Here is a 27,984-nt window from a genome sequence, read left to right on the forward strand (position 1 = left end):
TTTATATTTCAACTCCAATATATAAATATAAGCCATCTTTTTAATCAATAGAGGTTATATTTAGTACAACATAAACCAAAGGTTGTCCCCCAGATTTCTTAAGTACGCTTCTGTCAAGCCTACTATAAATAAGCAGTGAAATGAGGAAAATGAGGGTGTTTTTTCTTGAGAAAAAGTGAAGTTGGGGAGTGGAAGAATCCAAATAATTTTAAATAGTTTTACTTCATTTAATTGAATATCTAAAATTAGTTTAAAATTGTAGACTTTTAAGCAGGTCAAGTATCCTGAGAGCCAGCAGGCATTATTCTTAGACAAACTTTTACTTACAATCTCATAGGGAAACAATATCAATAGGTATAAAATTATATAAGTGATATATACAAACTCTAATCACAAAGAATAGCTGAATTAATCTTGTGAGGGCAGCATTAGGAGTAGTTAGAAAGTGGAAGTTAGTTATCAAGGAAATAAAGATGGGCAATAAATACAAAGAAACAGAAATTGTCAAAATTCTAAAGAAGTGAAATATTCTAAAGAAATGAAAATTTAAATGAATAAAAGGGTAGACTTCATCTAATCTAGCAAATGAGGGATTTTTCAAGCCTCAATCTGGTAATAACACAGTATAACAGGCTCAAGGAAGTGAAAAATTAATACTCAAACAATTATGAAAATAACCAAGTAGCAAATTTAATGCTCAAATTCAATCACCATACTTTTAAAAATATTAAAACCTGGTCAGTCATTTCTTTCCAAATCTTCTTACATGTAACAGAAACTCCTCTGAAGTTTAAGGTATTTGAAAACAACTGAACTCTGGGAAAAAATCTGCTTTGTATCATCTACAAGCCTCCCACTTGAAATACAAGTATACTGTTATTGGAGAACAAAAGACAGCGAAGCCTGTTTAAGACCATACTAAAGTCATTTACCCAGATGACAAAAATCTTCATGTAAAAGACAGTAAGTCATTATCCGCATCAAATCTGGTTTTATGTGCTCTATTAAATACTTGGAGAGTTTTTTGCTTTACTACGTCCTATAGGACAGTCAACCGATCCTTGAAAGTGGTGAAATTTTGATAAAATTAGCAGAAAAACATTCTGCATATTATATAATAGTACTTGACTGTCTCTATTGAAAATTTTTTTTTACCACCAATTGTGGACATTTTTGATGACATTCATTTCGGTATGCTTTTAATGAATTAATGTGTACTTACTAGTAATTACTGAACATTTTCTGCCCTAATATGAAACTACTAAACTTCATATTTTACTGTGGGCCCTGATATTAGTCACCCTGAAGAAGCTAAAGGATTCTGTCAAATGAATGATTCACTGACCTTTTTATATTATCTTTAGTCTCTTACTAAATATATTTATATTATCTTTAGTCTTTTACTAATATAGTGTGATTCTATATTAGATTCATAGTATAGAACTACATTATACTATGCTGTATCTAAATTTTGAAAGATAACCACACTTATGGGGAAGTAATCCTCAGTGTGTTATAAGGATGATTTGCATATGATCACCAGGTTTAGTGGGGAATTGGAGGGCTTGTTTAAACATAATTATTTGCTTCTACCACTAGAGTTTCGGGATTCAGTAGGTCTGGGGTGAGACCCAGGACTCATTACTGACAAATTCCCAGGTGATGATGACATTGTGAATTGGGACCACACTTTGAGAACTGGTGCCCAAGGGTATCTGGGAAGAATGCATACTTCTGGGTCCCAAGAAAGAATCAAAATTTCTGGAATTGGGGTCTTGAAACCTCCATTTTAACAAGTTCCCAGGCAAGAGTATATGAACCACAATTTATGAATCATTATGACAATTTTGGCTGGTTAATTTGACAACTACTGGCCAGTGTATCAGATGTCACATGTCATTAAGTAAAAATGGAAATAATGTTACATGATTAACCTCAAGGCTGACGTGGTGCAAAGAACACACAGGCTCTGAGTATAAATCTTAGCCCTGTTACTTACTAACTTTCTGACAGTGGAAAAATGACTGTAGTTCTCTGAGCCTCAGTTTTCTCATCTATAATATGGGAGTAACCCCTAATTTGTGAGGATTAACACAGAGTATCTAAGCACATTACCTGGTGTATAGTAGGCATCAAATAAAAACTAGCTATTACTTATTATAAGAAATGTATGAAATATTTCCTTTAATATCTGATTTGATTAAAGCAGATTTCTCATTCATTTAAAATAAATATTTATACTCCAAGGTAAAGAATAATAAGAAAACTTTATACTTAGCACTCCATACTCTGGGACAAACAATGTTCTTAAAAGCCATACACATATTCACTCATTTAATCCTCATAAAAATCCTGTGAGGTAGGTAGTATTCCTGTCCCTAGTCTACAGATGAGGAAATTGAGGCACAGAGTTAGGATTAAGTAAATTGCTCAAAGCTACAAAACTAGTGACGGAACAAGAATTTAAACCTAGGTGGTCCGACTCCAGACCCCAGGATTCATCACAATGCTGATTTCGTATGAGTCAATTTTAAGGTTTTTGGATGTTTATGGTAAACAATTTATAATTCTAGTACAGAAAAGTAGCATATATGGACAGCAAGTAAATTCACATTCATAGCAAGGTAAAGAGTTGCTCAAAGAATAGAATGCCTTGAAAGTTTGGCAGCTGATATCACCAAGAAAATAACAAAAAAAAATTTAATAGGTAAAAACTAGTGTAAGTTTTCACTATATTGACAGAGTAATCCATCATTAGCCACTAGAATGAACATTCTCTCAAATATACAATGCAAAGAGGTCTTGGTTTTGACATATTTTGGCACAATAAACTATTTAGCTAAGCAGCAGAATCAATGGCATGACAGCCACATAAAATTAGCATTATGATAAAACGTAAGAGAAATGTAAATTATTTGTAACATTTAAGATAATCATATAGAAGGTGTATTCTGTTATGATACACTCAGATGATAATTGCTAAAAACAACTAAAATTTAACATTTTCTTTCCTTCCAGAAATTCTTTAAATAGAGGGTCACCAAAATTAGAATGAAACATTTACGTGTTTTTGATGACAGTCTTGAATGGGTATTCTGCTCTGTTCCAACTGTCCATTGACAAAAACAATCATCCTCAAGGAAGTCAGCATCAAAATTCAGTGTTATTCATAAATTAAGTATTTGGTCTTTTAACATTTGACACATTTCAGTTTGTTTAAGCATTCTGCATTTTTTACTGTTTTTAATTAACTCTGGTCAAAATCTTACAAATTATTTAGCCAGTGTAACTAACAGCCACCTCAGAACCTAAAAATGAATCTCAAATCTCTGCTTTAAACAAGTTATGAAAGGCACAAACAAGTTCTCATCTCTCAACAGAATGAGAAAGAAAGGAACTATAATTATGTAGTTGGACAGAGTTTTAAATAATCAGTTAAAAATGTAACTTAGTGATTCCTGAGAATAGCACTATTATAAGAAATGCATCTCCAAATAGCATTAAATATACTCTCATTAGTCACCCATAATTAACAATGGGTAAAACTAGGAATAAAATACTTAAAAATGCATGTTTATTGAATGCTATTAATACTTTCAGTAAATAAATATTAATAGTTCAGAATGGCATTTGAGAATGGTTAAGCACATTTAGAAAAGAGACAACGGGGACTTCACAGAAGATTAACTATTAATTAGAATGAAGTATATAATACAGTCAAGGCCCATGATAATTTCAAAATGTGGTTTTATTAATGCACTTAAGGACAAGTGCCATTCTTATTCTACCTTCTTCTGGAAGAAATACTACCAATTATAAATAGTCACAGCAAATTTTCATTAGACAAAAACTGTTCGTGTGTGTGTCAGGGGGTGGTTGGTTCATTTATATCATACTGCAAATATAAACTCATGTTCTGAGTCTACAGACAACACTAAGCAACAATATTTCCTTCTAAATTTTCTTTAAGGCAGATCTGTTTAGCATCGTGTGTGAGTTACTAACATGGTGCAGTGTAGTTTTGGCAAGTTTAACTTTTAATTTCCCAGTGAAAATAATACATGTGGTCAGGAACAGGCAACGAATCTCTTTTCTAGTCCCTCTGCCTGGCCACCATTTTAAAAACACAAGTTTTTCTTATACATATATATATATTACTGTATCAAAACACATTTTAACAGACTTCACAGCGCACTTAAAGCTTCAGTTTACAGTCATTCATACGAAAGGTTTCTAGTATGGAATGTTCACTTGGAAAGAATTCCTCACTGGGGTTCCAGTGTTCTATATCAGAAATGGAGAAGTTCTTCTTCAGTGCAATGCTAGACATTTTACCTCTGTTCATTTATGTTTTTCTTTCAAGGGCTCCTGATTTACTTTTTTATCTTCATTTTTGTATATCTGACTTACTTCCTTTAGCATCTTCTCAGGTAAGGCAGGTTGATATCTGTATAAATAACCATACGGACGAAGATGATAAACAAGGTATTCTAACTCATACATAGTTGTAGGATCAACATAGTGAAAAGAAACTGCAAGATCGGAACAGCAACCAGGACCCTAAAAAAGTAGCAGAAATGGGCATTATTAATAAATGGCATATTGTTACATACAATATTAACATACTGATAAAAAAGGAAACACTAGTTTTAACAGAATCAAAGCGTTAAAGCTGGCAAACTAAGCAGAACCACAAGCTTTATTAGACCCGTGAGGGAAATCAAGTGTTTTCTAACATGAAATTGCTGAAGTATATCTAACTGAAATAAAATTCTCTCATACCCTATCGATTAGTGCCCCTCCAAAAAAACCAAACGCAGAAAACCTTGAGACTTCTTTAAATGAAAGAGTCAGCTATACAAAGGACCAAGTTCTATTTCTCCAAGTTTCGCTTTCTCTTCATAATTTTCTCATTATAAATTTTTGCTTGGCTCAGCCTCAGAAAGACACCTTTAGAACATTCAGTGGTTACAAAGCCTTGCCCAGAAGGGTATCTGCAAGCTAAAACTTCATCAATACATCAACCCAAACAATCTGGTATTTAAGAGAGGAAGTGCTAAGTCATACCTAGGTTTGAGCCCATATTTTGCCTACTAATGTATAATCTGGGGTAAGTTACTTAATATCTGTAAGTGCCAATTACCCCATGTGCAAAAAAGATGGTTACTTAAAGGAGACAATGTGTATAAAATGGCTGGTACCATGCTTTCCCTGTAGTAAATGCTCAATAAATGTTAGCTTACACTGACAAAACAATCATATTCAGGCGGCCCTCAGTTAAACTTTTGTTCAGTTATATAATTCTCACAGATTTCTGAGCTGGCATGAGGGCAGTTAAAGAAGACAGAAACAAAATAACAACAAAAATACAAAAACAGAAAAGAATAAAAAAGGAATAAATAAGAATAAAAGACAGAATTTTAAAAACCGGTCCCAGAATTAAGTAGTTAGTCACAAGGTCATTCTGGGGTCAAAACTGGCATTCTGGAGACTGTTTCACTCAGATAACTGCAAGAAAACTTAAGACTATCTACTGTCTTTGCAATGACTCATGGAGAAAAACAGTCAGGCAAGTTCCCAGAGAAGATTCACAGTGATCCACTAAATCAAACATATAATAATTCATGTTTGGAAGTATGCAGCTTACAATGCAGTAAAAATCATTAAGAAATTGTCCATTGTATTTTCTCTGACCTTTTCTCTAAACTCTCCTTTGAAACAAAAACTGAATAGATGGGTTTCTTGGACCAACATGTAGACACTGAAAAATTATCTGGTGTCTACTTTTTACATTTTTAGGGAATTTAAAAATAGAAATAAATATGAGAAGTAAACAGATAAGTCAACTTGTGATTATCAAACCAGCTCTATCCAGTAGACATATGTGACCACAAAATGCAGCAGACATACTTAAAAAGTAGAAAGAAATAGGTGACATTAATTTGAGTATGTTTTAACTGAATAAATCTATATTATTTTAACATTTAGACAGGTGATTAATATTTTCTAAATTATTGATGAAATCATTCTTTTTATTTGTGCTAAGTCCTTGAAATCAAGTATGATTTCTATTACTGGGCACATCTAAATTTCAGTAGTCATACTTCAAACACTCAATAGTCACATGTGGTTAGTGGCTACTATAGTGGCCAGTGCATAGTGGCCACTGAAGACCAGAACAAGCGTGGTTAATATTAAATTACCGGATCCTCTCTGGAAGCACTTTTATATAACTCTGAAATATTATAATAATATTTTGCTTAGATTTACTGCAGTAATTATGTTACACTCCATTGTGCTGTTTTTTTTTTACTGGATGGCCAGGATAACTGCTTAATGATATCAGTTTTTAATTTATTATTTATTTAGTTAATATTTATAAGCAATAAAAGGCAATATAATAAAATAGCTATAATCCTTAGAAACAAAGTACCTAGTTCTTTGCATATGATTATGGATACTCCCAAAACTCAACAGAGTCAAGTGAAAAATAATCAGAAATAAAAAAATCCAGGAACAGAGCCAGATTTTAAAGATGCTTAGGGAAGAAAAAAGCTTTCATATATATATACACATATACACACTAGTTTAAAAGTGTTAAGCAAAGAAACCAATTAGAAGAGTAACAAAAATACTAAAAACCTAAGGAGATACTTAAGAAATAAAGGTTTACTTGAAGAAAACTACAAAAATTTACTAAGGGACCTAAAAGGAAATTTTAAAAATAATGGGCAAAGATATTCATTATTTCTAAAGTCACTAGTTTATGCACAAGTATAGAATTTGAGAGTTGCCAAAACAATCTAAAAGAAAAAGAGAGGGAGCAATGAAGGAGAAAAGACACAGTCTTAGATTAACAATTTGAAGACTCTGTAAAGCTACAAGGTTCAAAACAATGTGGTGCTAAGCCAAAACCAAACAGAACAGTGGACAGAACTGAAATCTCGGATGCTGACCCGACTGTAAGGAACGCTGTGGAGGTGGTGGTGGTGTAGACGCTCAGTCGTGTCCGACTCTTGCGACCCCATGGGCTGTAGCCCGCCAGGCTTCTCTGTTCGTGGGATTTTCCAGGCAAGAATACTGGAGTGGATTGCCATTTCCTTCTCCAGGGGATCTGCCCGACCCAGGAATCGAACCCGAGTCTCCTGCACTGCAGGCAGATTCTTTCACCAACTGAGCTATGAGGGAAGTCCAAGTAATGCTATAGTGAATGATAATAATGGAGGTATTTTTAAATCAGCAGTGAAAAAAGGACTATTAATAAATGGTACTGGAATAATTAGTTAACAATTTGGAAAAATCAGGAGTTCTCTACATCAACCATATACACTAGTAAGCTTAAATGGATTAGAGTTAATATAAATAAAATGAAGAATTAATATGCTAAAACCATATTTGATCATTTCTGACCTATAAAAAAAGGCAATTTCACACATAGAGGAATGTTTTTTAGTATTTGAAAATCCACTATATTTTAAATTCACTGTATTAAGACTGACTTCAAATTTTCTTGTGAGAAAAAATCTACTGCTAGGGAATAGACTGTAGCCCTAGGGAAAAGATTTCATTCCTAGGAACAGATTCACTTTTAAGGAAGTGAGAAGGGAGTGTGAAAGGAAACTGCATGAAAAGTTCTGAACGACTAACAGAAGAACATAACTTTTTGATTAACTACACTATTTCACACCCTAACCTGCTAGATAAAATTTGCTTTTTCGGAGCTTCTTTTTTTAAAAAAATTAGAGTATAACTGCTTTATAATGTTGAATTGTAGACGAAATTTTTCTGCACTGTATTTTTAGTGACTACTAAGGAAAGAAAGCAAGTATGTAAGAGATTCAGGACAGCTTTGAAAACAGCAACTCCCTTAAAGAGAAGACAATTCATTAAATGATGAATAATAACAGAAGTGTGGTTTCACTTGGGTTTATATAGAACCTTCTGAGAGAGAAGAGGCAAAATTAGGCTGGGTCAATTTTGGAACTTACAAGTCTGTTTTACAGTTTTTAAAATAACTCATAAATTTTTGGAGAATAAATGTAAAATTTCCCATGCATTTAAAAGGCTAGTAAAATTCAAATAAGATACGTGCCTGGATGGGAGAAGGGTTTGGGGGAGAATGGATATATGTATATGTACGGGTGAGTCCCTTTGCTGTTCACCTGAAATGATCACAACACTGTTAATCAGCTATATCCTAATGCAAAACAGAAAGTGCAAAAGAAAAATCTATGACACAACTAAAAATAAATAAAATATGTGCTCTGTAAATATTTGTTAATATAAACTACATTGTTAGGGATACCTTATTTGCAGGTAGGAACTGTTGGCAGTACTTTTAAAGGCAAAGTAGGATATTTTACTGGTTAAAAATAATAATTATTATGTTCCTCTGCTATTACTGCTCTGTGTATCCAACATCAAAAACTCTTGGTGAAATCTTACATGCATTTAGGTGTTTTCATTATTATGCATTTGTAATGTTCTTGAGTTTAGGTATATTTTTGTACAGGAGGGGTGCAGAATTGAGAAGGGAAGAGGTCAAGCAATCCTGGATGGCTTAAGAAAACTGCACCGAAAAAGCATCCCAAAACTAAACCAAAACCAAAACAGACTATCAAAAGGCAGACTTGGAAATACATGTGTTTTACAGTTTAGGAAATTCTTGCGTCTATAATAGCAGTAAGATGCTAGCATATGGATTCAAAGAACCTCATTACATAAAACTGAACTTTAAAATGCTTGTTTATTCAAGTGGAATTTATCCCACCCAACAAAAGAATATTTATTCTAACATACTCTACCCTCCTTTGGGGAACACATATAACGTTAATCAGACAGCAGTGGCCATGATAGAAATAATAAGAGCTTTTAAAATCAGAGAGGGATTGCAAATACTGCCAAGGCTACTCATCAGGACAGTCAAGTTACGTGACTCTCTTGAGTCTGTTTTGTCACTTGTTAAATGTAGGTTTACTGTTAAGGATTAGCTATCACTTCTATGTAAGTACCAGGAACACACTGGTGGTTGAGAGCTGAAAAAGTAGTAATTTGCTTTAAAATTTCCTTTTAAAGCTGAAAACTTAAAAGCTCGGGTCAGATGTTCCAGGTCAAGGTTTGAAACTACAGTGCTATTGACATTCTGGGCTGGATAATGCTCCGCTGTGAGGGGCTGTCCTGTGTACTGTGGAATATTTGGCATCTAGTAAGTTTACAACCTTGTGGATTTCTACCCATTAGATGCCAGTCGCAACCATTAAGTAAACAACCAAAAAGGCCTCTAGATTTTCCCAAGTGTCCTCTGGGAGGCAAAAAAGAGCCCCTGGCTGAGAACAGCTGTTTTAGATGGTGATTTGAAAACAATGGCTTGTAACGAAGAGAGTAGTACCATAAAGTGTATTATTGGTTATCTTAGGGCCAGAGAAAAGGTAAACAGAACCAGTGACTTGCCTCAAGACATTAATCAATAACAGAACTGAGTCTAAAAGCTAGACTGTGATTCCTGGTCTCCAGTCAATTACTGATGCAATGATCATATAGTGAAAAACTGGCAACAGCTTACTAAATATATACAGGCAGGAGGATGGGTAAGTTACTGTATATTCATATATTAGATTATTATACAGCAGTCTAAAATTAATGAAGCAGATACACATGTTAATGTTGATAAATTTTAATGTTGCATGAAAAAGGCATATGTCCAAGTATGCCTATGGTACAGTTATACTTATTTAAAAACCTGCAAAACAACATACTACGTATTATTTACAAATACAGAAACATGTAGGAAAAACATAAAAACACACATGGTAATGATAAATACTAAACTCATTACAGTGGCTAATTCTCAGGAAGGAGCTAAGTGAAATGGGTTGAGGAGAGGACACTGGCCTAACCTATCTCTATACCTTTTTGTTTTTAAAAAAAAAAATCTAAAGCAAATGTGGCAAAAGACTAATATTTGGTAAAGCTGGTTGTGTTATGTGTGCGTACCCAGTCGTTGGTGGGTACAAAACAGTATATCCTCAAATATTTAGTTGTATATTTGAAATATTTAATAATTATTTCAGATAAAATTCTCAGGAATGTAAGCTAAGGTGTCAAGTGAGGTCCAGGACTTACAGGTACTCCCTGTATGAGAGACACTGTCCTGTATCGTGACGACCACTGGATCAGACAGGTAGATCAGGCCCGTCTTACAAACGAGGAAACTCAGGCTCAGGGGTTAGGCAAATTCTGCCCATCCAAGGTCACTCAAGTACTAAGTGGGAGAGCAGGATTTGAACCTAGGTCTTTCTGAACCTCAAAATCTTTTCAGGCATTGCTCCTGAAGATGAGAAGGCTCCTTACCAAGATCTTCCCATAGCCTGCTTTCTAACCTCACTCAGGTTTCTGTTCAAAAGTTACCCTTTTAGGGAAGCCTTCTTTATTTGCCCAAACTGAAGCATCCCTTCCAACTCTGGGTCACTCTCCATCCTCTTACCTGGCTCCGTTGTTCTCTGGAGCACTTGCACTACCTAAAATTGCTTCATAACTAAACTTGTCAGCCTGTTTATTGTATGTCTCCTCATCAAGAATGTAAGGTTTATAAGAATTGGAACTTGACAATATTTACTGCTATATTCTTAGTGCCAGGCATGCAGCAATACAAATATTTATTGGAATTACTATTGCTGACACCTTCGTTCTCATCTGCTCTGTTTTTTATTGCCATTCGATATAAAAAGACTAAGGGAGATACTAAAGAACATCACATTATTAGTTTTTTTTTTTAAATAAACAAAAGTCAAAGTACCTATACAGTAATAAAATTTCTAAACTTACCTCTACAGGAGGATAATAGTTATAATTCCAGTACCAAAAGGTTCTTGGCAGATAACCCTTGATTAAGTGGTGTTCTGGTACAAAAGGATGAAAAGTTTCTTTTCCAGTGGTATCTCTGGAATCTCCTGCTTCTACATTTATAATTTCCATGCATCTCCCCAGTGCTAAATCTTCGATGGAGGAACTGTGCGTACATTTGTCTGTTTTAAATGCCTCAACAAATCTCTTCAAAGCTTCTTTGCTCAGTACATATCCTGCTCCTCCACTCATGTAGCCCTGCTTTACATAGGGCTTAAATCTTCTCCCAAAGTAAATGGGATCTTCAGGGTTGTATTTTGAGAGAAGCCATCTCAAGTTATCCAGTATGACGTAAGTATCATCATCTGCTTTCATAAACCAATCAGCATCGTCTAAATAATGATCATGAACATACTGGAAGGCTTTAATCGTTTTCCAGTACAGTTGGTCTCTGCCTTCTCTGGTTTTTAAGCCGACAGCAGGGAAGTCCTTGTTTTCTTCTGAGCTCATAAACAGCACTTTATTGCAACGCTGGGCCCATGTAGCTTTAACATGTTTAGCCTTTTTCTCTAGATTTTGAGGCCCTGTCATTACCCAGCAAAGAATTTTAACCTTCTGATAGAGCTTTTCAGCGATGTCAGTGTTCTCATCTATTAAACAAAAATTGCTTAAAGTTAATTTACATAGTTGTAAATTCAAAATAAATTATACCAAAGAAGACACTTTCTTGAACAATTTCAAGACTCCCCTCCCCCTTCTATATACCTCTCTACCGTTAGTGATTCAGCTGAAAGAAACACAACATTGACAGGAGTTTTTCACTGCTATGAATAAGCTTCTGAAGGGCAGGAAACACAGACTAATGAAGCAGCAGTTCATCCTGGAGTCCACATGTTGTGTTATGAATTTCTACAAGTACCCTGAGGTGGTTTTAAAAAGATTTTCATGACTACCCCAGTTTGAAAAAGATGAGTTAATGCAAAGCTAATATCATTTCTTATAGTAACATACCTCATTCCAAAGTGCAAATCCACCAGAAACAGAAGAATAAGCAGAGGTAGTATTTCCAAGATTGTCAAGAGCAGCGTTTTTCATAGTATTGGTTTGCAAAGAAACAGGGAGCTTATGCCAAAATATAAAGCAATACATTGGGCTTCCCTGGTGGTGCAGAGGACAAGAATCTGCCTGCCAATGCAGGGGACATGAGTTCAATCCGTGCTCCAGGAAGATGCCACATACCTCAGGGCAACTAAGCCCATGCGCCACAACCAGAGAAAGCCCATGCGCAGCAATGAAGACCCAGCGCAGCCAAAAATAAACAATTTTTAAAAAATAATAAAGCAACATCTTACTTCTTTCATCAAGGAAGTCTTGCTACAATCTACCAAAAAGTCCATTTTTCTAAGCAGTAAGATTTACTGAGTTACATTCTGGTGCAAGCTTCTAATCAGGATGCAGACAGGTTAACAAACAATTCACAGGCTGTTGGGCCAGGACAACATTTTGAGTAACACTGCTCCAGAGAGAGACTCCAACTATGAGATTCCAGATCAGTGCTTGGTGAATGATCAATTTTTATTTCCAGTAGTTAAGAGTTAGTAGTTGGCATTTTTGCAACATGCCAAAAATGAATAATAAAATAAAATTTCAAAAATAGATAAAAAAACACAAGCCCTAAGTTTTTATGTTTAGATTTACCCAAAATTATTGTCCAATTACCATAAAAATTTCTAACTGTTTAATTCTGACGTCAATACTGTTTTAGTTGTAGACCAGCATGACTCTACAAAATTGCACTTTGTGTAGCAACGCTCTAGGCAGCATCCTGAGGAAATATCCTTGAAGTTAAGGTCAATCAGTTACAAAAGCTCAGTCCTGTGAAAAATTAACAGCTGGAGGCATACATTTCTGGTTAACTGACTGAGAGCGAGTAAAGACAAATGCTGGGAAGGGCATGAAAATAGTCTAACTGTCCCTCTGAATATCAAGAATTTGCAATCCAAACCCAGACGAAACTGTCCTCTTTTCAGGCAGAGAGCATTTAAATTTCATACAGTGGAGGGGTTCAATCTCCTAGTTGTACATATATGCCAAATTCTGGGCAGGAAGGACTGTGGTGGGAGCAGAAATCCTTAATATGTTTCACATAGAGCAAGACACCCTTCTCCCTACAGTTGGAATCTGGTAGACAGCCTTTCTCGTTCTTTCAATTACTCATTCATTCATTCCTCTGTGATGAGCATGCGCTGGTACAAGAGATAAAAAGATGAATAAAACACATGTTTTGCCACAGAAGAATTCATTCTAGCATGGGAACTTGGCATGCAAACCAATACTTGCTGTATATTAAGAGATGTTGTAACAGAGGTATGTGAAAAGGTTTCAATGAACTGAGGGGTAAAGTAATGGCTGATAAACACTACAGAATAGTGAAATGGGAAGTTGGCTAGAACAGAGAAGAAGGGGATATAAGGCAATATCGGGAAAAATAAGAGACGATGCAGAAATTAGGTCTTTAAATGAAATTCACCAGGAGAAAGGACAAAAGACACGGTGAAGTTTGGTTGAGTGCAAGTACGTGGATATAACCGAAGGTCTGATTTAGGGGAAGTATACTACAGGGTGGGAAAAGTAACCTAACAGACAGTAAAGAAGCAGACTGTTAACATTTACGAGAAACAGGATTGATTGGGAAGCAGAGGAAAGCACCTACCATGACGTCACAGTTTCTGACTTAGGCAGAAAGTAGTGAGTTACATAAAAATAGGAGGAAGAAAACATTTTAGGACTGGAAAGGAGAGGAAGGAGTATGATTTACACACTAAGTCTGCGAGAAACAGACCTTCAGCATACTTCTGTAGACCAAAAAGTAGGCCCTAATTTATGTGCCTGCAGTGAGGCTGATCTAGAACAGCCTACCAGGAGAGAAGCCTGGCTCCCACTGAACAACTAAAGCCTAGAGCAATGGTACAGAGCCGGTGCACAGTGACCAAATTGCTCTATGGTAAGAACACAGCTGCTCAGAGATGAACCACTGTCACATAAACACTCACACACATGACACTTTGTCACAGTATGCATGTACTTGCTAGTTCATAAAATAACCAGGATGTGTACCTCACCCTCAATCTCAGATTGAGAGGTAGGAAAGAAGCAATTTACTGCCAAAAAGATAAGAGAAACACCCTTAATGTGGGACCTGCTGCATCCCAGAATTCCAATTTTTTTTCCAAGCTGCTGTATTTTCTGTCAAATAAATCACCATTTGCAGAGATCTTTGAATTGTGAATGTCTTCTCATACTGTGTGGAACTAGGTTAAGGTAAAGACAGCAAAGAACAGATGGAAACTAAAATTATGAGGACTGATGACATCACACAGGCAGAGAAAGAGCCAAAGAACAGAAACCGAGAGAAAAGCAGCATTTAAGGGCCACAGAGAGGACATGGTTGAGAGCACCTGGTTAGAGGTACAAGACCGGGAGATGAAGTCGTTTCACATCAGTGTAACACATTCCTAGTTCTCTACTTCCCTAACAGTTTTATGCCTCTCAAAAGGAGAAAAGATTAGATTAGTTATGTCAGACACTGATAAAAAGTAAACTGAAATTCACATATACCTCTTGAGTTTCTCTAGGAAAACAAGACTAAGCAAAAACTAAGACTAAAACAAGATAACAGCAAAAACCAAAGACATAAATATGAACAATGAAAACAAAATTAAATAAATCTAATCTGAAAGTTTTTCCTTTCTCCAAGTTATGTTTCCTGAACTATTTCTATTAAAAAATAAAAATTAATATCTTACATCCTAAATAAATCTGGGTTTTAGTAATTTCTTTCTCCTGAGGCAAACCAAGAATTGTCATTTAATATCTGGAATTAAGCTCATTTCCATCAAAAGATACAGTGATATAACAAGATTCATATAAGCAACTTTTTCTAATTCTCTCAACGCTTAAACATATTGAAAAATACAGTTTCTATTTACTCCTTAATACAGTAAACCATACCTTTATGTTGGCTGGCATCTGCATCGAAGTTCATCTGTCCTTCTAGATGATTCTGTTCACTGTCATCTGAATGCCTAGCGTGAGGATCATTATGAAGAACACTAGGCTGGATGTCCTTCTGTTCTTCCAACAAAATACTAAGTAGCTGAGAACATAAAACGAATCCGACTGCTGATCCACAAAGGAAGGTTAAAATATTCAGCCAAGATTTAGAGGCCATTTCCCGAAAATGTATTTCTGTAAGAAAAAATGACCACGGTGTTATAAAGTAACACACATGCCAAGAGGACTGGTAACTGTTAGCTGTATCACTGATGCTGTTGTTGTCTTAGCTGCTAAGTCAACTCTAACGCTTTGCAACCCTATGGACTGTGGTAGTGCTGGTGGTAAAGAACCCACCTGCCAATGCAGGAGACACAAGAGATGCATGGTTGATCCTGGGTCGGGAAGATCCCCTGGAGAAGGGCATGACAATCCACTTCAGTATTCTTGCCTGGAGAATCCCATGGACAGAGGAGGCTGGCGGGCTACAGTCCACGGGGTTGCAAAGAGTTGGACACGACTGAAGTGACTCAGCAGCAGCAGCAGCAGGACTGTAACCCACCAGGCTCCTCTGTTCATAGGATTTCCCAGGCAAGGATACTACAGTGGGTTGCCCACTTCCTTCTCCAGGAGATCTTCCTGATCTTGGAATGATAATTCCTTTATAAGGAGAACATTTCTAAGAGTATTTGGCTTTCATCCCACTATTTGCTGCTGAAACACACATTATGGACAGTTCGATAAAATAAATGAGTAGCAACTAGGAGGATCATTGTTGGGGTGGGACACAGGTAAATATGTCTGTATTTGCACACAGAATTACCTATTCTTCTCACCAAGATCCTCCATGGAGCCAAGCCAGATTGCCACATTCTTTTTCTTTCTTTGCTATCAAAGTACTTTTATATACTTTTTTTCTCTACATACTCTAATAAGGGGTCAGCAATTTTTTTCTATAAAGAATTAGAAATAAAATACTTAAGGATTTGTGGACCACAGATGGTCTTTTGTGTATTATCTTTCTTCCTTTTTATTAAACAACCTTTAAAAATGTAAGAAACAGTCTTAGCTTGTGAAGGCTAGAGCCGGCACTGTTTGGGACCTTTGGGCCAAACCTATCTGCCACCTGATTTTGTGAATGAAGTCTAACTGGAGCACACCGGGCTGATCGGGGGAGCGGCTGCTTCTGCTCCCCAACAGCAAAGCTAAGCAGCAGCGGCGGCGGCAGTACGTCCCACAAAGCCTCATCTAGCCCTTTCAAAAAAAAGTTTGCCAGCCCCTGTGCCCTAATACGCAGAGTCCACTGCAATGCTGGCTGCGGCCACCCCCTGCTCACTGCTTCTCACTGTTCCCCACCGGACTGCAAGACCCTGAACAGCTTCTACGTACCACTAGGATTAGGCAGGGTGCCTGGAGCAGTGGCTGCTGGATCGACACCTGCTGAGCTGCCTGACAACCAAACGGGTCCATTTTAAAGGTTTGCTAATAATTACTACATGTTCAATTCCTATGAGAACAGTCCTAAATCTATAGTTTCCAACTCCCTGAGAAATTTTTTTAAATGTTCGCTAAGCATCGACTACATGCCAGATGCAGTCCATACTTCATTTCACTTGAAGAAAGTTTTAACTTCACTCTTCATTCTCACTATGAAAATTTGGGACTTCCCTGGTTGTCCAGTGGTTAAGAATCTGCTTGCCAATGCAGAGGACACAAGTTCCATCCCTGCTCTGGGAAGATTCCACATGCCTCAGGGCAACTAAGCTCGTGAAGCCCGCATGCCACAGCTACTGAGCCTATGTGCTGCAATCACTGAAGCCGCACACCCCAGAGTCTGTGCTCTGCACCAAGAGAAGCCACCACCACGGGAAGTCCGTGCACCGCAACTAGATAGGAGACCCTACTCAACACAACTGGAGAAAGCCCTCACGCAGCAACAAAGACCCAGAGCAGCCGTAAAATGAATAAATAACTTTAAAAAAGAAGGCAGAAAATTTAAAAACATAACTTACACAGGCTGACACAATCGATAAAAGCTATGACTTGAACCCAAGTCTGTCTGCTTAAAAAGTCAGTGCTCTTCCCAATGTGTTTCTCAGACTCTTTGCCCATTCACCACAAACACCACAGAACAATGGACATGTGTAGTGAAGGCAGGGGTCTGGGAAATATGACCATCAAAATAAAAATTGTTTTGAAATATTTTGTAAAACAAACAAACCAATGATCACGACTGGAACAACAAACAACTTCATGTGATTATATTTCCAGAACAGCTAGGTTTTTAAAAACTAAACCTAAGTACAACCAGCAAAAGTGAACAAAATGTAAAAAATATATAAGTCTGGTGACAGTACTAAGATGTAGCAAGGCCGTGAGAATTGCAGGGGGCTGGGGGAGGCAAGATCTGGAAATAGAAAAGAAGCACAGAAAGGAGGGCTGGACATCTAGCATGGCTTCATTCCTCAAGACAACCACTGTCTCTAATAGAGAAAAGAAGAGCTAAGGCAAAGAAGGTAAGAAAAAAACAGAGTCCAACATCTGCCCAAGAGAAGAGGTTCTGGAAAACACCCAGGCTTTTATTTGGACCCTGAAAAGCCACAATCTAGGAACAAGGACAGAGCAGAAATTAGGCCAACCTTCACCAGGACTGAAGCTCAAGTTGGAATCATCTTAACCACTGATGGATTAGGGTGATCTGCCCCTAGCTTAACTGCAAAACATAAAGTCTTCTGGAGAAGTATAAATTTATGAAGAACATCAAATTATCATTATAATTTTTTATAATGATAATGTCCAACCCAATAAAAAGATCAGATATCAAAATTAAAAGCTTGAATGAAGACAGAAAACAGTAGGAAATAGAAACAGACCCACAGGAGACTTAGGTAAGAGATTTTCCTACTAATGACTTTTAGTTAGTCAATAAGTTAAATGACAAGACAAAGATATAAGATATAGAAAAAACACAGATAAAGAAAAAAACTAATAAGCCAGAAAGCCAGGTCGGAAGAAATTACACAGACAAGTACAAAAAGAAACAAAGATGGAAAGTAAAGAACTGAGCAAAAGAAACATAGGAAGCAGAGTAAAAAGGTCTCACATATGTGTTAACTGGGATCTTTGAAGGAAAGAAGATAACTGATTAATGAGAAAGCATGTGAGGAACAAATGACTGAACATTTCCCAAAACTGACAAAAGACTACCAACTCTCAGATTCAGGGGGCTCCATAAAACACACACACCCATACCCACAAAGAAAATGATACCAAGATAAACGACAGCAAAACTGCCAAAAATCAAAGACAAAGAAAGCATTCTCTATCTAGCAAAAATAGCCTTCAAAAATAAACCTGGAAAAGAAATACTAAAAGGTGTTCTTCAGGCAGAAAGAAAAGAATTTTAGATGAAAATTCAGAAATGTAAGCAGGAAGGCCGAACCATATAAAGTTACTATATGTACTGATGTGCATGTGACTCTTGGCAATCCTACGCCCTGTAGCCAACTAGGTTCCTCTCTCTGTGGGATTCTTCAGGCAAGAATACTGAAGTGGCTTGCCATGCCTTTTTCCAGGGGATCTTCCCAACTCAGGGATCGAACCTATGTCTCTTACGCATTTCCTGTTTTAGCAGGTAGGTTTTTTTTTTTTTTTTTTTACCACTAGGGCCACTTGGGATTCCACATATATACTGAGAAGTAAATCCAAATGAACATCGGTGAGATAAAACATTAAAATGTCCCCACAAGGCATTGTTACTATATATTTAAATAAATGACAAAACTGGCAAAAAAACTGTGAGACTACAAAGAGTTTAAGTGTTCTAAAATAATTTTGTTGTGTAAAAATACTAATATCAGACTTTAAAAGACTAGGAGAATATAACAGAATGACTGCTGTAATCATTAAAAAAAAGTAAAAATATGTAAGTAAAACTCAAACAGAAAAAACTAAAATAACACTTAATGATTAATACTTTAATCAAAGGTATTTTCAAGGCAAGAACAAAGGAAGAAATGGATAAAAATAAATGAGACAGAAAGAAACCAAACAGTAATATGACTGACTTAAACACATTTTTCAGTAATGGCATTAACTGTAAAAAGACTAAAATTCAAATTCAAAGATAAAGATTACCTACCAGTCTAGAAGAAAAATAAACCCAAGTATACACTGCTTATAAGAGACAGAATAAATATATACAGAAAGTTAAGAGGAAAAGGGTGGGGAAAGATGTTATTCAAACACTTACAAAAAGAAAGTATTTTATAATCAGATAAAACAAATGAGTAGTGGCTACATGATGTTGTCTTCAGATATTAAATTCTGCATTTATGATTTACACACCTTTCTGTATTATTTATTAGGAAAAGCTTTACATAAAAATACTTTCATATGACCTTTCGCTTTACCCCATTTAACACATATTTACTATATGTATGTTTGATATGGAAATATTTATTCCAATGGGGCTTCTCTGATAGCTCACTTGGTAAAGAATCTGCCTGTAATGCAGGAGACCCTGGTTTGATTCTGGGTCTATACTACGCTTATTCTGTATCTTGTATCTCAGGCCCTCCCTTGAATAGTAATTCCAATTTGAGAAGAACGACACTAAGGGGAAGTGGAGAACACAGCTGCTCGATATCAGAGATGGAAATTACCAATATGAAACTAGCAGGCGCTTGTTTACTTCTGCTTTATCTTAACTGTAACTTTAAGCTCAGAAAGGGGGGCCTTCATGGGTGATAAAGTATAGATAAGTACAGACGTCCTGCTCAACTCCTCCATTTAATTTCCCGGAGGAAAGCATAAACAAGTTTTTCCCTTAAAGTCAGGAACAAGACAAGGGTGCCCACTCTCACCACTACTATTCAACATAGTTTTGGAAGTGCTGGCCACAGCAATCAGAGCAGAAAAAGAAGTAAAAGGAATCCAGATAGGAAAAGAAGAAGTAAAACTCTCACTGTTTGCAGACGACATGATCCTCTACATAGAAAACCCCAAAGACTCTACCAGAAACTTACTAGAGCTAATCAATGAATACAGTAATGATGCAGGATATAAAATTAACACACAGAAATCCCTTGCATCCCTATACACTAACAATGAGAAAACAGACCATTCACCATTGCAACAAAAAGAATAAAATACTTAGGAGTATATCTACCTAAAGAAATGAAAGACCTATATATAGAAAACTATAAGACACTGATGAAAGAAATCAAAGAGGACACAAATAGATGGAGAAATACACCACGTACATGGATTGGAAGAATCAATACTGTGAAAATGACTATACTACCCAAAGCAATCTATAGATTCAATGCAATCCCTATCAAGCTACCAACGGTATTTTTCACAGAACTAAAACAAATAATTTCACAATTTATATGGAAATACAAAAAACCTGGAATAGCCAAAGCAATCTTGAGAAAGAAGAATGCACTAGAGGAATCAACCTGCCTGACTTCAGGCTCTACTACAAAGCCACAGTCATCAAGACAGTATGGTATAGGCACAAAGACAGAAACATAGATCAATGGAACAGAATAGAAAGCCCAGAGATAAATCCATGTACCTATAGACACCTTATCTTTGACAAAGGAGGCAAGAATGTACAATGGAAAAAAGACAACCTCTTTAACAAGTGATGCTGGGAAAACTGGTCAACCACTTGTAAAAGAATGAAACTAGAACACTTTCTAATACCATACACAAAAATAAACTCAAAATGGATTAAAGATCTAAATGTAAGACCAGAAACTATAAAACTCCTACAGGAGAACATAGGCAAAACACTCTCTGACATAAATCACAGCAAGATCCTCTATGACCCACCTCCCAGAATATTGGAAATAAAAGCAAAAATAAACAAATGGGACCTAATTAAAAGTAAAAGCTTTTGCACAACAAAGGAAACTATAAGCAAGGTGAAAAGACAGCCCTCAGAATGGGAGAAAATAATAGCAAACGAAGCAACAGACAAAGAATTAATCTCAAAAATAAACAAGCAACTCCTGCAGCTCAATTCCAGAAAAATAAATGACCCAATCAAAAAATGGGCCAAAGAACTCAACAGACATTTCTCCAAAGACATACAGATGGCTAACAAACACATGAAAAGATGCTCAACATCACTCATTATCAGAGAAATGCAAATCAAAACCTCAATGAGGTACCATAACACATCCGTCAGGATGGTTGCTATCCAAAAGTCTACAAGCAATAAATGCTGGAGAGGGTGTGGAGAAAAGGGAACCCTCTTACACTGTTGGTGGGAATGCAAACTAGTACAGCCGCTATGGAGAACAGTGTAGAGATTTCTTAAAAAACTGGAATTAGAACTGCCATATGACCCAGCAATCCCACTTCTGGGCATACACACCGAGGAAACCAGATCTGAAAGAAACACGTGCACCCCAGTGTTCATCGCAGCACTGTTTATAATAGCTAGGACATGGAAGCAACCTAGATGCCCATCAGCAGATGAATGGATGAGGAAGCTGTGGTACATATACACCATGGAATATTACTCAGCCATTAAAAAGAATTCATTTGAATCAGTTCTAATGAGATGGATGAAACTGGAGCCCATTATACAGAGTGAAGTAAGCCAGAAAGATAAAGACCAATACAGCATACTAATGCATATATATGGAATTTAAAAAGATGGTAGTGATAACCCTATATGCAAAACAGAAAAAGAGACACAGATGTACAGAACAGACTTTTAGACTCTGTGGGAGAAGGCGAGGGTGGGATGTTCTGAGAGAACAGCACTGAAACAAGTATACTATCAAAGGTGAAACAGATCACCAGCCCAGGTTGGATGAGTGAGACAAGTGCTCAGGGCTGGTGCACTGGGATGACCCAGAGAGATGGGATGGGGAGGGAAGTGGGAGTGGGGATTGGGATGGGGAACACATGTAAATCCATGGCTGATTCATGTCAATGTATGGCAAAAATCACTACAATACTGTAAAGTAATTAGCCTCCAACTAATAAAAATAAATGTAAAAAAAAAAAAAAGAATTTGTAAAATGGAAAAAAAAAACAAAAAGAAAACAAAAAAACCCCACCAAGTTTATCTCGTCTTCCTGCTGTTTTCCCTGAGGGCCAGGGTCCTCAAATTCTCCCCTGCTGTCCTTATCTCCATTCAGATTTCAAGAGGTATAATCTACTATTTCAGGAAAAATACCTTTCCTGCTTTAAGGGCTTATTTTCGAAGCTCTAAAATTCTCTAGATTATTTGAAGCCCTGTTCTTTAGACTTTGCTCTAGCTAGAATCTTGGTCTGAGATTACATTGTAGAACGTCTGTTCAATTCTGTTTGCTATTATGTGGAGTGTGCATTAACACCTGACCTACAATTGAGGTCAGTGATTTGAAAGCACCACGAATTGAAAACATGAAACCAAGAGAAGTAAGCGAAAGGTATCATAACTCCAAATTTCTTATGGTAAATACAGAAAGACTGGCAGGGTAAGACAGAAGAGGTGAACCAGGAGGAAAGCTACCAAGGAAATGTTAGCAGACATTTAAGAAACCGAGACATCAGCTAGGAGTCACACTGCAAGCAAGTCCCCACGTCTTCTGATTCTCCCGCTGACACTCTGTCTTCTAACACAGTACTTTTCACTTTTTCTTCTTTTTGTACTGGCTGTGACACCAAATATAATTACATCACAGTCTCAGAAGGGAACAAATCCAATTGACATTTCCACGGCTGCAGAGTCTACCACTCCAGGTACAGGAAAGCAACAGTTATAAAGGTATTCAATAATAGTAACACTCAGAAACCACTGTGACTGAGAAGAGGAAGTAAGACTGCAGGGCTAGAGAAAACTCTTATTTCTATCATCACAGCAACTATCTTAAGTGCTGATCGAGCGCCAGTAAGCATGAATACTAACCTGTTACCCAGCCATTTCCCAAGATTCTGTGCTTCAAAACAAGCCTACTTTGGCAGCATGGAGGTTTTATTATTTGTAGAAAGCTAGTGACATGTTATGGACAGGGTTTTCTTAGTTGAGGTGGCACTTTTTTAGAAAGACACCTGTTCTGGGTTGAATGGAGGGAAAGTTAACTTCCTGATTTTGTGAAATTTGTTTTTAACTTTAAAATATTTTGTGATGCTGGTTGATGCCTGACATGTTCTTACCCTTTCCTGTCTAGAGAATTTTCAGCCAGCATGGGTTGGCTTATCCCTACTGCTTTTAGCCCATCTCTTTTCAATTTCAAGAGCTCCTGTCTTATGACCAAATACTTTCACTTTTCTTTCCTGTTCCTGGCATAAAAGAGCTATTTCATGTCAGTGGACTATACCCCAAGCCTCACTCAGATTTTTGGCAAAAATCATCACCTCCGTCTCTTCAGATTCTTGACAACAGTGCTGAAGCAGACCACACTGGAAGAAGACATAGCTTACCCACACCGCACTTTCTTGGGGCTTCAATACATATTAAGTAGAACAGAGTGCAGGGAAATTATCAATGCCAACTGCTTTCCAATACTGATGCATAATCAGAATCATTTGAGGAGATTTTAAAAATACAGATTTCAGATACAAAAGTGCTGGAACAACTAAAATTCATAGTTTCATTTTTTAAGGAACAGTTTTGTGCTCTTCACTGGTTAAAAAAAAAAAAAAAATCAAGCAAACACAGAACTACCTGAGGAAAAAAGAAACTGCCTCAAATCCCATCACTTAGAAACAATTATCATTAACACTTGGTGCGTACCCTTACACACATGAATAACATCTTTATGAATAACAGAGATGAAAGGACAGGTTAATTATACCTAACATTTGAGCCCTGTACTGACAACAGCTTTACACTACCTGAGGAAAAAAGAAACTGCCTCAAATCCCATCATTTAGAAACAATTATCATTAACACTTGGTGAGTACCCTTACACACATGAATAACATCTTTATGAATAACAGAGATGAAAGGACAGGTAATTATACCTAACATTTGAGCCCTGTACTGACAACAGCTTTACACAGATTACCTACAAACCATAAACTAGGGACTACTAACCCCATTTTACAGATGAACTCAGACACAGAGAGATTAGTAAACTTCCTGGGTCATACTAGCAATTGGAAACAAGAATTCAGACTCTTAACCACTGTACTATCATTTTACAGAACTGGGATTATATTAGTCATGTTACTTTAAAGATTTAACATGTTAAATTAGATTTGAATTTATCAAATAAAAGGAAAATTAAATGAATCTAAATTAACTTTGAACATCAGCTAAACATGTGACCTCCTTCCTCTAAACAATCCCACTAAAGAGAAAGATTATGAAAAACAAAGCAATCTGAGGCTTATTTTTATTACAAATTTCTAATTTAGATTGATTAATTTCTTGCTTTGGGAATGTGGAAATCAGCATACACACGCACACACTTCCAATGCAATTAATTTCTGTGAACTACTTTTATTTTGTAAAATTTACATAGCTTACATTCTATAAATTACATTGGAATCCCCATGACTGCTTGATCTTAAATATAGTTTAAATTGGATTCTATGCTCATTAATAGTTCTTTTTATCACAGCTGCTCTAAAGGTGAGTTCTTCATTAATGTCACATTTTTGTTGGCTGGGTTTCAGCAAGTAATTTTTGCAACGGCGCTCACTGGTGCTATATTCTAAACTCCTGAAGGCTGGAGAATGTTTATTATTGCCTTTATACATGAAGTACAACGTGAAGGAGTACAGTCTCTCTTCTTAAAACTCTATAAAAGTTATTCATGGTCTTCCCATTGGTGCTGAAACTGAGGGAAGACTGATCTTTTATCCTAGTAGATAAATGCTCCTCTTTTCCTATGCTTGCTTTTCAGTCACTCCATCGATCACTTACATCCTTCTCACCGAGACTTCAATGCCCTTTATTACATGAGCAAATCCTTCCTCCAGTTCTTCAGGCTTTAAGAAAGTCAGTGAAATTCACAATGAAGTCCCTAAAATTCTAGACTTTCAGTGTTTTTTGTTTTTTAAATTTTAGTACTTAATATCTTATCTTGCTAGGGTTGTCAGTCTAGTATTTATAAATCTATTCTGGATTATCATGTTCACTTGTGTCATTTACATATTCAAAATATATTTCTCCCTTCAAACCACATTAAAATGATTTTCAAAAGCTTTTTTCCCCACTTTCCTTGTAAAGTTGGGATGAATCTTATATAGTGATACACTTATAAGTACTTATGAATACACTATATGTGAGGCGCTATATTTGAAACTTTCATGTTTTCTCTGATTCTCACAGTAGGAGGAATCAGTCAACCTGAATTCAAGACATCATAAAGCTACTGAAAACAAGTACTGAAGAAATGAAATCAATTCTACAGTACTGGTGGAGGGGCAGACTCATGGATCTATCAATGGAATAGAATAGAGAGAACCAGAGACAGACACCTAAATATGCTCAACTCCCATTTGACAAAGATACAAAAAGCAACTAAATGGAGAAAAGATAAACTTCTTGATAAATGGTGCTGGATATTTCTAGGCAAAAATTAAACACTGACCCAAGTCTCACATCTCACATAAAAATTAAATAAAAATGGATTATGGACTTAAATGTAAAATATGCAACTTTCCCTGGTAGCTCAGTTGGTAAATAATCTGCCTGCAGTGCAGGAGACCCGAGTTCAATCTCTGGGTCGGGAAGATCCCCAAGAGAAGGAAATGGCAACCTACTCCAGTATTCTTACCTGTGAATTCCACGGACAGAAGAGACTGGTGGGCTACAGTCCATGGGGTCACAAGAGTCGCACGCGACAGAGCAACTAAACCACCAATAAACCACAAATGTAAAACATGGACTTAAATGTAAAACATGCAACTATAAAATTTTTATAATTGCATGAGAACAATTTTTATAGTTGCAGAAGAAAAATCTTTGAGATTGAGAGCTAGGCAAAGAGTTCTTAGACTTGACTCCAAAGGCACAATTCACAGAAGGGAAAAATTGATAAACTTCTGCTCTGTAAAAGACCCTACTGAAAGAATGAAAAGATAAGCTACAAACTGGAAGAAAATACTTACAAATCACATAACTAACAAAGAACTAGCATTTAGAATATATTAAAAAATCCTAAAACAGCAAAATAAACAATCCAATCAGAAAATAGGCAAAGGACATGAACAGATATTTCACTGAAGAGGATGTGTAGATGATAAGTAAGCACATGAGAAAATGTTCAACTTCATTTAGCAGGAGGAAAAATACAAATTAAAACCTCAATGAGATATCTCTACTTACCCATAAGGATGCCTAAAATAAAAAGCAGTGATACCATCAAACGCTGGTGATGTGGAAAAGCTAGATCACTATATATTGCTGATGAGAATGTAAAATGATGTCCAGTCACTACAGATCAAAGGTAACTATGCAGAGAAAAATATTCTGACCCATAAAATAAACCCAGCCTCTTCTTAAGGTGAACTATTAATCCTGACAGAACAGAAAGCAACAACAAATTTGAATGACATGCCTTCCACCTGGTGAAGCCCCTCTATGGCCTAGAGTCTTAAAAAAAACAAAAAATTAAAAAGTCAGAGACAAAGTTCCTAGTTGCAGCTGTCCAAAGTCCCTGTTCCCCAATTTATGTCTCTCAGGTAACTAAATGACTAGAATCAGAAGCTGTCAGCCAGCAGCAGCACAGATCTCTAGCTCAGAATTTAAAGGAAAGATCCAAATGGTGCAATAAAACAACTATCTATATGTAAAAAGTATTAAAGGGCTTCCCAAGTGGCGCAGTAGTAAAGAATCTACCTGCCAGTGCAGGAGATCCAGGAGATGCAGGTTCAAGTCCTGGGTCAGGAAGATCCCCTGGAGTAGGAAATGGCAACCCACTCCAGTATTCTTGCCTGGAGAAACACAAGGACAGAGGAGCCTGGCGGGCTACAGTCCACGGGGTCACAAAGAGTCAGATGCAACTGAGCACACACGTACACACAAAAAGTAATAAGAGATTTTCATCTACATAATTTTTAAGCAAAGCTACCTGGAATTGATTCTATTTAAAAATGAAAAAGCAAAAATACAAGGAACCTACATAAAAATCTTGTAGTGGGAAAAAATTTATAAACACAGGATGCAAAAGACAAGGGAAAAGCGCAGACCTGAATACTTTATAAAAAAGAAAATCTTTAACTAACTAGGACTATTTTATAGTTTTTTAGAGACTGAAGGGATTGAAGCAATTATGGAGAGACTGATAGCTATGAAAGATGGGCAAGGAAGAGCCAACAGAGAAATAACTTATTTCTCAAAAGAGAATGTAATAAATGAAATTGAAAAAAAGTTAAAAATATAAAGGAAAATGCACTGAAATGAAGGACATGCATCAAAATATTTAAAGGTCTTACATACAACCAAAAAAAATGTCATATAAATAGATGGGGCAGTGTTGAGAGATTTTGAACTTCACTTACAAAAAAACAAAACAAAACAAAACTCTAAGTATCCAGGACAAACAAAGCATGTCAAAGGCAAAAAAATTGGCATACATACAAGGATTAGGCAACTTTCTCCTCTGTATCCTCGTATGTCAAAAGAAATGGTGCAAAACTCCCAAACTTTTGAGGGGAAAAACATGCCCATAGACCTAAAGATTCAGCAAGTCATTCAAAAATCCACGTAACAGGAAGATATTCTCAAATATGCAAAGGACTTAGTATCCACACATCCTTGGTACATTATCTACTTAAAGATATAATCCAGGGGGAGGAAGAAGATGGCAGAGGGGTAGGTGGATGTGGAGTACATCTCTCTCCATGGATCATCAGGACTATACCTTCAGACACAGAAGTGCATGCTGAATACCAGCTGAGAATGGACAGGAGTAGGTGACCAGCATTAAAGAATATATAGACCCACACAAAACTCGGTAGGACGAAGGAACTAGGGGGAAAACAGGAGTGTTAGTAGGACTGGAGCTGCCCTTGGCAGGTAGGGGAACTGAAGCAGGGGTCTGATCCCCACACTGGGACAACTGTCTGAGTCAGAGGAGAAACTCATAAGGCTGAGAGGGAAACAGCTGATCTGTGGCAGCCTAAATA

At 36.6% G+C, this 27,984-nt stretch overlaps 1 protein-coding gene across 6 annotated transcripts in view; it reads right to left on the reverse strand.

Moving 5' to 3' along the window:
• Positions 1-27,984, reverse strand: part of C1GALT1 (core 1 synthase, glycoprotein-N-acetylgalactosamine 3-beta-galactosyltransferase 1) — a 61,545-nt gene that overhangs the window by 14,319 nt on the left and 19,242 nt on the right. For 4 of the 6 annotated variants that reach the window (XR_002314766.2, XM_070471137.1, XM_020898984.2 and 1 more), the window contains exons 2-4: positions 14,854-15,090; positions 10,825-11,492; positions 4,411-4,560 (exon numbers count right to left, since the gene is read on the reverse strand). Coding sequence is in view for 5 of the 6 variants with exons in the window: in XM_070471137.1 (XP_070327238.1) it covers positions 4,411-4,560; positions 10,825-11,492; positions 14,854-15,090 (1,055 nt within the window). In the remaining variant the exon portion in view is untranslated. Of the gene's footprint in view, positions 1-665; positions 4,561-10,824; positions 11,493-14,853; positions 15,091-27,984 lie in introns of those variants that run through there. The other 2 variants (XM_020898981.2, XM_070471134.1) reach the window with 1 other exon arrangement.

The sequence above is a fragment of the Odocoileus virginianus genome, chromosome 1 (assembly GCF_023699985.2).
Source record: "Odocoileus virginianus isolate 20LAN1187 ecotype Illinois chromosome 1, Ovbor_1.2, whole genome shotgun sequence".
NCBI lineage: Eukaryota > Metazoa > Chordata > Mammalia > Artiodactyla > Cervidae > Odocoileus > Odocoileus virginianus.